Source organism: Hypanus sabinus, chromosome 3, assembly GCF_030144855.1.
Source record: "Hypanus sabinus isolate sHypSab1 chromosome 3, sHypSab1.hap1, whole genome shotgun sequence".
In the NCBI taxonomy this organism is placed as follows: Eukaryota; Metazoa; Chordata; class Chondrichthyes; order Myliobatiformes; family Dasyatidae; genus Hypanus; species Hypanus sabinus.
Window position 1 is genome coordinate 21,509,995 of NC_082708.1, and position 13,000 is coordinate 21,522,994.

At 39.9% G+C, this 13,000-nt stretch overlaps 1 protein-coding gene across 7 annotated transcripts in view; it reads left to right on the forward strand.

The window, feature by feature from the left end:
• The window catches only part of herc2 (HECT and RLD domain containing E3 ubiquitin protein ligase 2), a 242,326-nt gene that overhangs the window by 190,262 nt on the left and 39,064 nt on the right, over positions 1 to 13,000 (forward strand). For all 7 annotated transcript variants that reach the window (XM_059963844.1, XM_059963845.1, XM_059963846.1 and 4 more), the window contains exons 69-79: positions 470 to 661; positions 3,255 to 3,408; positions 3,541 to 3,648; positions 6,197 to 6,328; positions 7,682 to 7,840; positions 9,015 to 9,133; positions 9,251 to 9,376; positions 9,494 to 9,649; positions 10,420 to 10,535; positions 10,773 to 10,971; positions 11,238 to 11,452. In XM_059963844.1, coding sequence (XP_059819827.1) covers positions 470 to 661; positions 3,255 to 3,408; positions 3,541 to 3,648; positions 6,197 to 6,328; positions 7,682 to 7,840; positions 9,015 to 9,133; positions 9,251 to 9,376; positions 9,494 to 9,649; positions 10,420 to 10,535; positions 10,773 to 10,971; positions 11,238 to 11,452 — 1,676 coding nt within the window. The remainder of the gene's footprint in view (positions 1 to 469; positions 662 to 3,254; positions 3,409 to 3,540; positions 3,649 to 6,196; positions 6,329 to 7,681; positions 7,841 to 9,014; positions 9,134 to 9,250; positions 9,377 to 9,493; positions 9,650 to 10,419; positions 10,536 to 10,772; positions 10,972 to 11,237; positions 11,453 to 13,000) is intronic.

The window sequence follows — 13,000 nt, forward strand, 5'->3', positions numbered from 1 at the left end:
AGATCACCACACAGTGAATGTTTGCATCATTCTCTATAAACTCTAGAGATTGGTGTGGGTGAAAATCCTAGGGGATTAGCAGTTACAGACATACTCAAATCACCCCTTCTGGCACCAGCAACCATTCCATGGTCAAAGTCACTTGGATCACATTTCTTCCCCATCCTGATGATTGGTCTGAACAACAAGTGAATGTCATGACCATGTCTGCATGGTTTTGTGCACTGAGTTGCTGACACAATAATAAGTACATGTATTTTAAAAAAATAGCTGGGCAATATTTATTGTTGGAAGTTATTAAATGTGCATCTTGCTGTTTAGCACTGATGATAAAGGGAGGTCTTGAATCCTGTTGACAAAATACATATTGGTAGAAATTTTAGTCATTTGTCTATTTCATGTTTTAAGGGTGTATCATATTGATCTGATTTAAATTTCTGACTTTAAATGAAACATTTCATTCGAAAAGGATTCAGAAAACCAAGCTAAATCATCTGGACCTGAACCACAACACTTGGATGAATTCACAAGTCTTCTTATACCAGATGACACTCGAGTAATGGTTGATTTGTTGAAGTTGGCTGTGTCAGGTCGTGCTGGTGAGAAAGGCAAAGATGTCTTGTCAGCTGTGCTTTCAGCAATGGGCACAGCCTATCCACAGGTAAATATAAACCATTCTGGTCATCTACCTACAGGAAAGTTATCAATAAGATTCAAAATTGCAGAGAAAATTTATAAATATGTTGCGGGGACTTCAGAATCTGAGTAATAGGGAAAGGTTGAATTGGTTACAATTCTGTTCTCTAAAGAATGAAGGGAGATTTGATAGTGAATTGAATTGACCTTATTACTTACATCCTTCATATACATGAGGAGTAAAAATCTTTGTTACATCTCCATCTAAATGTGCAATGTGTAATTTATAGTAGTTTATAATAGTATGTACAACGGGACAATCAATATAACATAGAAATACAATTATATCAGCATGAATTAATCAGTCTGATGGCCTGGTGGAAGAAGCTGTCCCAGAGCCTGTTAGTCCTGGTTTATATGCTGCAGTACAGTTTCCCAGATGGTAGAAACTCGAACAGTTTGTGGTTGGGGTGACTCATCCCCAATGATCCTTCAGGCCCTTTTTACACACCTGTCTTGTAAATGTCCTGAATAGTGGGAAGTTCACATCTACAGATGCACTGGGCTGTTCACACCACTCTCTGCAGAGTCCTGCCATTGAGGGAAGTACAGTTCCCATACCAGGCAGTGATGCAGCCAGTCAGGATGCTCTCAGTTGTGCCCCTGTAGAAAGTTCTTAGGATATGGGGGCCCACACCAAACTTCTTCAACTGCATGAGGTGAAAGAGGCGCTGCTGTGCTTTTTTCACCACACAGCTAGCATGTACCAACCACGTGAGGTGCTCGGTGATGTGTATGTCGAGGAACTTAAAACTTTTCACCCTCTCAACCCCAGATCCATTGATGTGTTATACAAAATGATGAAGGATATAGATGGGGTAAATGCAAGTCGACTTTTTCCACTGAGGCTGGGTGTGATTAGAACTAAAGATCATGGGTTATGGGTGAAAAGTTTTGCACTCCGTCTGTCCCACCTGGAAAATGGGGTCTCATATGCCAGACTGCTGTTTATAGACTTCATTTTGGCATTCAGCTTCTTCACACGCCGGAAACTGGTGGTGAAACTGTCCACACTGGGTTTCAACACCTCCCTCTGCAATTGGATACTGACTTCATCACAGTAAGGCCACAGTCGGTCCGTGTGGGCAGCAACATCTCTCGTCCCACTGCGCTGAGATTTGGCACTCCCTAGCGCTGTGTGCTCAGCCGCTACTGTTCTCGCAGCTGACACATGACTTGTGTTGCAGGATCCAGCTCAAACAGTGTCATCAAGTTTGTGGATGACATAACAGTGATTGCCCTTATCAAGAACAATGACGAGAAGGTGTATAGAGAGGAAGTGGAGTGGCTGGTGGATTGGTGTAAGAAGAATAACCTAAGCTTCAATGTGGAGAATACAAAGGAAATCATTGTAGACTTCATAAAGGTGCAGTCGAACCATTCCCCTCATGGCTCCTCTGTAGAAAGAGTTAAGTGTGCCAAGTTCCTGCAAGTTCACATCACAGATAACCTTACCTGGTCCCAAAATATCATCTCCCTGAACAAGAAGGCACAGCAGTGCACCCATTTCCTAAGAAGATTGAGGCAAGCAAGGCTCCCCCCCCCCCACCCCATCTTAACGGTATTTTACAGGAGCACCATTGAGAGCGTCCTGACAAGTTGTACCTCCATCTGGTATGGGTGCAGTTGCAGATTGGACCAGAAGTCAAAGGACTGATAAAACAGCTGAGAGGATCATAAGGGTCTCCCTGCCATCCATCTGGAACAGTTATCAGGAGCGCTGCATATGCAGGGCCGTTGGTATTATAAGGATCCCAACCATCCATCCAGCATCCTCTTTGACTTTCTACCATCAGGTAATGGTAGAATGATCTACGATGCATAATAACAAGAATGGTCTGGATGAAAATCAGTTTCTTCTTCCGGGCCATTAGGCTATTGAACTCCCTGCCTGATTGTATTTGAAATGTCACTGGTTAATCTGTTCCGTACCTTAAAATATTTAATATTAAAGCACTTTAGTTTGTTACTTATGTGTGATTCATCTGTAGATTTTATCCTTACCTTCATATCATGTTTTTTGTGCTTTACACCCTGGTTCAGAGAAACATTGTTTTGTTTCTATATACATTGTATGGTTATATATGTATGTATTAGTTAAATGACAAAAGACATGACTTGAAATATTTAAGAGGAACATGAGGGGGAACTTCATTCAGAGTGTTGCGAGAGTCTGGAACGAGCTGCCAGTGGAAGTGGTGGATATGGGATTGATTTAATACTGAAGAGAAATTTGGATAGGTACATGGATGGGAAGGGTATGGAGGGCTCTGGTCCACGTGCAGGTTGATGTGACAAGGCAAAAATAATAGTTTGGCATGGACTAGGTGGACCAAAGGGCCTGTTTGTGTGCACTGGTGCTCTGTGACTGACTTCATTGACAAGAAATGTTGCTCTCAGAATTACTTGAACTTTTTAAAGGAGTTTAATTTTGAAATTTGATTTCTTTGTTTTTCAATAGCAATATTTAGACACTGAGCTTTTAACACTCATTCCAAATGCAATTATTATCCTGTACTTGCTACTATTTGATTTATAACTGCATTTCCATACCACAGGTGGCAGACATGTTGTTGGAGTTGTGTGTGACTGAATTAGAAGATGTAGCCTCAGATTCTCAAAGTGGGCGGCATGCTCCTCAACCGGTGATAGTAGAAAGTAGTCACCCGTACACAGATGACACCTCCACGAGTGGAACAGTCAAAATACCAGGTATCTACAATTTTATGTATGTAAAACATAACTGATTCTAGGTGCTCAGTTACTTGTGTCCTATGGCAACTTTTGGTATGAAGGAAAGCTTAGATATGCAAGCAGATGACCTTTTCTTTGGCTATTATTTAGGTGCAGAAGGCCTTAGAGTTGAGTTTGATCGACAGTGTTCCACAGAGCGTCGCCATGACCCATTAACCATAATGGATGGTGCCAACAGGATTGTGTCTGTAAGATCAGGTATTAACAATTTGATTTTAACAACCTGTTTTCAGTACACGTCACAAGTGATGAGTTGTCTTAATATTTAAACTGGCAATATGAAATTTGATTGTGTTTACAAGACTGCTTTTCTTTTCCTGTTAATTGAAACAGTTGAAGTGCTTAAAAATACTATGAAGGGTATATTTGTCCAGCTTCAAAAATTTCATGTGAAAGAAATGCAACGTTATTAGGAATTCAAGGTGATGCAACTTCTGAAGCAACTTGATGCATTACTTTAATAGTACTTTGGAGGAAAGATTACTGAGTATTTAGTCCAGGAATGACATTCTGAAAGAGACACTTGATCTATTCAGCAGATTCTGCACTGCAAATCAAAAATATTGTATTTAATGAAATCTGATTCATTGATTATGACTTTCTGTTGATGAGTTTCTGGCATATTCAGAATCAAACTATCTTTTAAAAGGCAGGTTCAGAAGGAGAAGTTTCATTCTGATTAGTACTACTTTCAGAATTGAAGTCAGAATTGGGTTTAATATCACTGGCGTAGAGTATATCTTGAAATATATTGTTTAACGCCGGCAGTGCATTGCAATACATAATAAAAAATTGAGTTTCTATCTCCAGCCCTCAATCCTGTAACAGTTTTGCACCTACAATTTAATCCTTTGTTCCTTATAGCCCTGGCCCTCACATTGTTGCTTTACTGCTATTGCATATGATTTAAGTTGACTTTAGCCCGTGCTCTAGATTATTTTAAATGCTATCTAGGATCCATTTTAATAGTCCTCTTGAAGCATGCTTCATCAGCAAGCCCTTTAAAGTTTTTCATTAGTTTGCCTTTTCTTTTGATCACTGTTCTGCAAAGCACCATAGAGTATATTTTGCTCACAAATGTACCATATAAATATAGGTTACTTTTCCTTTAATTTTTCATGTTTTTAACAATTTTGGTTGATTATGGAGCAAAAATGCTAAGATTGGACAGCGGACAGTCTTTTTTTTTATTTTTTTTTATTGAACTGCAGCATGGTATAGGCCCTTCCGGCCTTTTAAGCCATGATGACCAGCAATCCCCCAATTTAATCTGAGCCTAATAGACAATAAGTGCAGGAGTAGGCCATTCGGCCCTTCGAGCCAGCACCACCATTCACTGTGATCATGGCTGATCATCCGCAATCATTACCCTGTTCCTGCATTCTCCCCATATCCCTTGACTCCGCTATCTTTAAGAGCTCTATCTAACTCTTTCTTGAAAGCATCCAGAGAATTGGCCTCCACTGCCTTCTGAGGCAGAGCATTCCACAGATCCACAACTCTCTGGGTGAAAAAGTTTTTCCTCGACTCCATTCTAAATGGTCTACCCCTTATTCTTAAACTGTGGCCTCTGGTTCTGGACTCCCCCAACATTAGGAACATGTTTCCTGCCTCTAGCGTGTCCAATCCCTTAATAATCTTATATGTTTCAATCGGATTCCCTCTCGTCCTTCTGAATTCCAGTGTATGCAAGCCCAAGTTGCTCCAATCTTTCAACATATGACAGTCTCACTATCCCGGGAATGAACTAATCACAGAATAATTTGCAGTGACTATTTAACCGACCGACTGGTAAGTCTTTGAACTGTGGGAAGAAATTGGAGCACCTGGAGAAAACAACACAGTTACAGAGAGAACGTCCAAACTCCTTACAGGCAGTGGTGGGAATTGAACCTGGATTGCCTGTACTGTAAGATGTTGTGCTAACCGCTGCACTACCATGCCACTGGTGCAATCACAATATATACTGCAAGAATGAAGGAACTTGATGGTGGTAAAATTTGAGTCAAATAATGCATAACCACAATCTGTTTGGCTTATATTTTCTATGTTTCTTAAGAACACAGTAGGATGTCATGTGGCTCATTGAACTTATGCTGGCTCAGAGTAATCCCATTTTTGCATTAGTTTCCTGTGATCTATTCTGACCATTAACCTATAAAACAAGCTCCCACTAATCTTGAGGATGGGGGAGGAAAATTCATCACCCAGAGGAAACCCATGTAGCCACAAGGGAGAATATGTGGACTCCACCAGAGGGCAGGATTGAACTTTGATCCCTTTGGCTGTGAGGCAACAGCTCCACCAGCAGCATCATAGTGTCTGGTCATTCATATTTGCAGTAATTGGAGCTAATAGGAGCTGCCATTATTTCAGTGTGGCTTCTGCTTTAATTAGAATTTGATCTATTCTGCTATCACAGTCCATAAAAACCTCCTGCTTTGATAGTTGTATGTCTGTTTAAATTTTATGGGCATTTTATAAACCTAAAGGAGAAAAAAATAAATCTGCAGTTAAAGAGTTGAAATAGTTGAAGGAATAATATCCAACTTAAGAGGTTAATTACTTGTTGTTACTTCGGTCCACATAAAAACGATGTTATCATTGGCTCCACCACTTTTTGTGCAGATTTGTATCTCACAAGTCAGTGAATCATACGTTACACACAAAATTGCCAAATATTGTGGTGCAACAGTTTATTGCTCCAATTATGGTTCAGTTATGCAGTGATTTGTGGCTGTCACAGGTCGAGAATGGTCAGACTGGTCCAGTGAACTGAGAATTCCTGGAGATGAGCTGAAGTGGAAGTTTACCAGTGATGGTTCTGTGAATGGCTGGGGATGGCGTTTTACAGTGTATCCCATAATGCCGGCTGCAGGTAACTCACAGATTTTTGTTATTAAGTAAATAGATAGGCAAGCACCATGGCAACAGGACTTAGTATTTTGTTTCCATGACATTAGAGCACTTATAAAGCAATTGAAAGCTGTGATGCATTTTGAAGGGTCCAAGCATTCAGTTGTATTTCGGCATATGTTTTTGTTGGAACCAAAACATAAATTTCTCCTCAAAGTATTATCTTTTATAGAAGTATGAAATGTCTGTTTTCCCAGCCATGTTTGAGTATCTTTACATGTCTTTTGCCAGCTACTGTGGGTTCTGTATTTTGAAACTCCTACCCAATCTTTCTGATAATTGTACTTGACCTCCATTTGTTCCCTCTGTGTCATGCACAGCCTTTTAGGCCATTCACAGTCTGCTTTTATTATTGATTGTTATTCAAACACGAAGAAAGATCAAAGCAGTAGTTGGAAATAGTCCATGATCAGATTGTTGGTTTTATTTTCCTCTTAACTCTTCCTTTGTAACTTGTTTCAAAATTAATGGGTGCTCATTCTAAATTTAGAAGTGAGAGGTTCTGTCCGACGAACCAGAGAAAGTACCCTTTCGCTTCGTCAATGCAAGATTCTTCCAATGCTGGAAATCCAGAGTACACACCCAAAATGCTGGAGGAGCTCAACAGGTCAGGCAGCATCTGTGGAGAGGAATAAAGAGTTGATGTTTCAGGCTGAGACCTTCCATCAGTATTCATGTGAAATCGGGCCTGAAAAGTCAACTTCTTATTCCTTCCTCTCTACAGATGTTGCCAGATCTGCTGAGTTCCTCCGGCATTTTGCATGTATTGCTCCTGTTTCATCATTTCCTGAATTTTGTGGTACAAATTTTCTAATATTGTCTGTGGGTTGAATCTCTTTAGTGCAGCACCCTTAGGAAGTGAACCAGAAATTTCCCATTGATGACCTTCCTCTGAGTAGAACTGTCCTTTAAGTATAGTGGAACAGTTGTGGGAAATGGCAGCTGGAAACAGTCTGTAACCTGAAATTTCTTTCAGTTGGAAATGCTGCCAGCTGAGATTGCAGATGTTTTCACTGGTAGGTTAATTAGCTACATGCTTGTGCAGATTTTAGTTAATTTCGATCATAGTTAGATCTTAAAATTTATTAATACTAATCTGTACTATAGATTTAAACATGCCAGATGACAACAAAATAACAGACTGGAGAGTTACCGAATCATCTCTTACCTGTTTTATTTCTGTATCAGTTAATTCTGTTAAATTTCTAATGTTGACTGATTCTTAAGAATAAATAATCAAATATTATAATGTCTATTGTTAAAATTCCATTGTTCACATCTAATCATATCATTGATATTTTAATATTTAAATTAGGTCCTAAAGATCTTCTGTCAGACCGTTGTATTTTGTCATGCCCCTCAATGGATTTAGTTACTTGCCTGTTGGATTTCCGATTGAGCTTTGCCTCAAACAGAAGTATTGTACCACGTTTAGCTGCCTCTTTGGCAGCGTGTGCTCAGCTAAGTGCTCTTGGTAAGTATTAAAAAGTGCAGTACCTAAAAGAAAATATACAAACCAAAATGGTAGAAATACTTGGGTAACTGGGCAACATTTGCATGGAAAGGGATGGTAAGGACCAAAAATGTTGTATGAAATCAAAGTTACACTTGTAAGGTGTAAAGATGTGAAGGTGATTCTAAGAGGGAACAAAGTAGATTTGTGACAGAATGATGGTCAAGCTCAAGATTAATTGTCACTCAAGCATACACATGAATGCAGTCAAACGAAATGGCGTACCTCTGGGGCCAAGGTACGAAGTTACTATAATTATTTGGAAGGGGCATCAGAAATCTTGAATGAAAATGTGGTTCATTTGAAACTTCTCAACTCAGTTTTGAATGTAGAAAGCTGTCACCTGTTCAAATGGAAGATGAGGTGCAATTTATTTACCTTGCATTAAACTTTGTTGAAGCAGAGGAGAAACTCAGTGGTAAAACTTAGAGAATGAGTGAGAGAGAACAATTAAAATGACTGATGACTTGGGCTTCAAGGCATTTAAGGCTTTGCATAACAACTTGAGATGTGCAAATCTGTCATCCAGTCTGTGTTTAGTGTTCCCACTGTGGAATTGTGCTGTATTTTGAGCAATGAATACAATACCAAAAATTGAAATCTGTACAAGGAACTCATCATCCTCATTATCATGTGGAAAATGTGGTTAGCAAACAGAAATTGCTGCGAGAACTCAGCAGGTCCGGCAGCATCTATAGAAAGAAATAAATAGTTGACGTTTTAGGCTGCAACCCTTCATCGGGGCTGGAAACGAAGGGGGAAGAAGCCAAAGTAAGAAGGTGGAGGGAGGGGAAAGGGGTACAAGCTGTAAAGTGTGAAGGAGTAAAAGAGGAGGTGCTGAATCTGGTGGGGTTGCTCGAGGAGACCTGTGAACGTAAGTGGAGTGATGTATTAGGACATCCTAGAGCAAGTGTTTTGTGGGAATGCTGAAAGAAAAGGCAACGATGTGTCTGCTGGTGGGATTCTGTTGGGGGTGTCAGCCATTGTGAGTGTAGAGTAAACGTGAAGAATCCTATTGAGGTCTGTCTGGGACAGTTGTGGTAGAAGCATTGAAGTTCAGTTAGTGCAGAAACTGCTCACTGCAGGCATTATTAAGACCAATGTACTAACTTATCTTTTTGCTTCATTATGAAAGCTGCTAGTCACAGGATGTGGGCCTTGCAGAGACTGCGCAAGCTTTTAACAACAGAGTTTGGTCAGACTATAAATATTAATCGACTTCTTGGCGACAGTGATGGAGAATCAAGATCTCTGGTATGGTGACAACCCAGTTAAGAATATTAGATCTTAATTGTTTTATTTGTTTTTTTTATTTTTAAGAAGTGAAGTACCTAGCATAATAAATTTATTATTGTCCTTTTTTTTAAAAAGAGCTTTACAGGGACAGCTTTAGCTGCATTGGTCAAAGGCCTTCCTGAAGCTTTGCAACGTCAGTATGAATATGAAGATCCCATAGTCAGAGGGGGAAAACAACTCCTTCACAGCCCCTTCTTTAAGGTAGTCATTTTTGGTTCCGTTCATGTAATTGAACAGCTAGGAGTTTGAATTTATGATACCATATGCGCACCTGATGTACTGATTTTTAAAGAACCTTCACATTTTTTTGTTTTTCAGGTTTTGGTTGCTCTGGCATGTGACTTGGAGTTAGACACTTTGCCTTGCTGTGCTGAAACGCACAAGTGGGCCTGGTTTAGAAGATACTGCACAGCTTTGAGAGTTGCTGTAGCTCTGGATAAACGGACACCTTTGCCACGGCAGTTTCCCGATGAGGTAATAAATATTATAAAATCTTCTCTTCTGCAGAAGATTAATAATAGATAAAGTAGGCTGTTCAGCATATTCTAATTCATCCACTTGGAATGGTTCTTAGGAAAACTGACATACAAAAGATGTATTGGTATGTCTTGCTTGCAGTAGGATAATTTCTTTGTTGTGGATAATGTGGGGTTGGCGTGGAAGATTGTAAAGATAGTACTTGTTTTATAAGGTTCAAGGAAACCACCTAATAAATGTGAATAACAATTAACAAATTGAATTGAGTTCGATGATGGGTAGATAATTGCATGTGTTAAGAACTGATTGGTAAATTTTCAGGATTATAGAAGAAAGAATTACTTTGTGCCCACTGATACTAGTTATTACACCTACACAATGCAACACCAATGTGCAAAGAAAGGAATAATTATCTGTCATTACTAAAACAATTTGGAAGGAATGCTGGAAGTCTTGAATGAATATGCCGAAATGCTGATGATTTGGAAGTGCTGAGTTTATTATCAAGTCTAAAATGCTATATGTTCAAATGAAACATAAAGTGCCTTAAACTTGCATCGAACCTTTGAGCAGTGAAGGAACTCGGTGACAAAGAAGATAAATGTAGGGGTGAGATGGTGGAGTTAAAATGACAGATGATTCGAAGTTCAGGGTTAAATAGTCTTTAACCTTAATTTAGTCAAGCCAGTTGTTTGTAGTAAATAAGAATTGTGCAATTTTAAGTCGCTTCAGGCATTGTGCATTTTTATATTTGTGTTCTGGTATAGGTGGCAAAAAAAATCCGTGAACTAATGACTGATAACGAAAGCATGAGCGTCCTTCATGAAAGCCATGATGTATTTAGAAGAGAGCAAGATGAACAGCTCGTTCAGTGGATAAACAGGTGTGGAGTCTATAGGCTCAACATTTGATTGAATGAAATAAAGAATATTGTTTGACAGTATCACAAAATTTGAACCATTTTCTAATTATAGATTTAATACTTATAATTACTAATTTAGTGTTAGTGTTTTACCTCCTCCGATATAATGTCAGCATGTGGCTTAGGTGTTTAATCTGCTTTCTACCACATTTTCTCCATGAGAGATATGTCAATGCTAAATTTATCTCTGTTCAACAGGCGGTCTGACGATTGGACCCTTTCTGCTGGTGGGAGTGGTACTATTTATGGTTGGGGTCACAACCACAGAGGTCAGCTGGGAGGAATTGAAGGTGCAAAGGTTAAGATTCCAACACCATGTGAAGCATTGGCAACCTTGAGACCTGTGCAGCTGATTGGTGGAGAGCAAACATTGTTTGCAGTAACAGCAGATGGAAAAGTGAGTCCTTGAATGTCCATTGTTAATACACTCCATCTATGTTATCTGATTTTGAAGAGTATCGATTTTTCTTTGAAGTGCATAAACGGTCAAAAGTATTCAGTTCAAATACATTTCCCAAATATCACCTTGACTAGCAGTTCACAAAAAAACTTTTTCAGCCACTTTACAAAGTCATCAATTGCTAACTAATCTGAAATGCAAAGGTATGTGAGCACGAAGGCAGTAAAATACATTTTATGACTTATTTTTCTTTGTCATATTAGTTGTATGCTACTGGATATGGAGCTGGAGGAAGGTTGGGCATTGGAGGGACAGAGTCGGTGTCTAGCCCCACTTTGTTGGAATCCATTCAGCATGTTTTTGTGAAGAAGGTGGCGGTGAATTCAGGCGGCAAACACTGCCTTGCTTTGTCATCTGAAGGAGAAGTCTATTCTTGGGGTGAGGCAGAAGATGGCAAGCTCGGTCATGGCAATAGAAGGTGAGGAAGTATTTCTCTACTTTATTGCTGGTCGAAAAAGTGAGCAGCAACTATCTCCAGCTGCAACAACACCCTTAGGTTGATGAGGTCGTTCTTGGGTTAGAGGAGCAACACCCCATATTCCAGCTCTGTCGCCTCTAACCTGATGGCATAAACACCGATTTCTCTCAAATTCTGATAATTTTTCTACCCGCTGCCCCCTTTCCTTTTCCACTCCTAATTTTAGCTCCCCTTTTACCTCCCTCTGTGCCCATCCTTCCCTTTCTCACAATGTCCACTGTCCTCTCCTATCAGATTTCCTTCTTCAGCCCTTTATGCTTTCCACCTATCACTTTCCATCTTCTCACTCCATTCCTGCCCCCACCCACTGACCTTCCCTTTCATCTGGCTTCACTTTTTACTCCTTTCCCTCTCCCCACTTATTCATTCTGATTTCTGCCCCCTTCCTTTCCAATCCTGATGAAGGGTCTTAACGTGAAATGTTGACTGTTTATCCCCTTCCATGGATGCTGACTGACTTGCTAAGCTCCCCCAGCATTTTGTGTGTTTTTGCTGAAGATGCTTTTTCTGATCCATGCTAATTACATACTGGGTAATGAGAAATTGCAGTATCATCAACTGTCCAACTATAGTCCTGCCGAAGGGTTTCGGCCCGAAACGTCGACAGTGCTTCTCCCTGTAGATGCTGCCTGGCATGCTGTGTTCCACCAGCATTTTGTGTGTGTTGCTCGAATTTCCAGCATCTGCAGATTTCCTCGTATTTGGAAATCCTGATGATTTGGTATCTACTTACGGGATCCTGTTTCTTCTTGTGCACTGACGCCATGGTTTCTGTGTTTCCTTCTGGATTCTTTGGGAAGTATTATTTTCCTGCTGTATAACATCTTTAGACAAAAATGTGACTTATCTGCTTGTCTGGGCTCTATGCCCCTCCCCCACTGTGAGTACTTCCACTAGTTCTGGTAGGCGTGCAGAACAGATGTGTGAGAATGTTGTTAGAGCTGGAGAATTATAGTTATGAGCAGAGACTTGTTAGATTGGACATGCAACTGGCTCCCCAAAAGAGTGTTAGATGCAGAAGCCCCCAAAGTATCTGGTTAAGTACTTGAAATGCTGTGACCTTCGAGGTTTTGGTCCTGGATAGCGGAACAGCTTAAATATCAGGGTTTGGTCACTCCAGGCCAAATATAAATATTTAAGTACATTGTTAATTTTGCTGCCTTGATGAGATCATTAAGGGTGAAACTGGTTATAATCTCTTCTGATGGACTACTTATATTTTAATAGTATCTTCTCTGCATTGCAAGCCATTTGCTGCACAAATTCTAGACAGCTAATTGAAATTTGAATGGTCTTCATGATGAGTGCTGTTTGTGAGTGGCTTAACAAGAAGAGTTCAGTGGTATATGAGCTGGTCCACATTGGTGGTACCTTTCCATCAATCCTCTCTGATTAATGTTGGGGGATGTCTGTGTCTTAAGCTTTCACATTTTTGGCTTTTGTGTGTAGGTGCAAAACTGCATTTTAAATGTTCTGATGACTTGAATT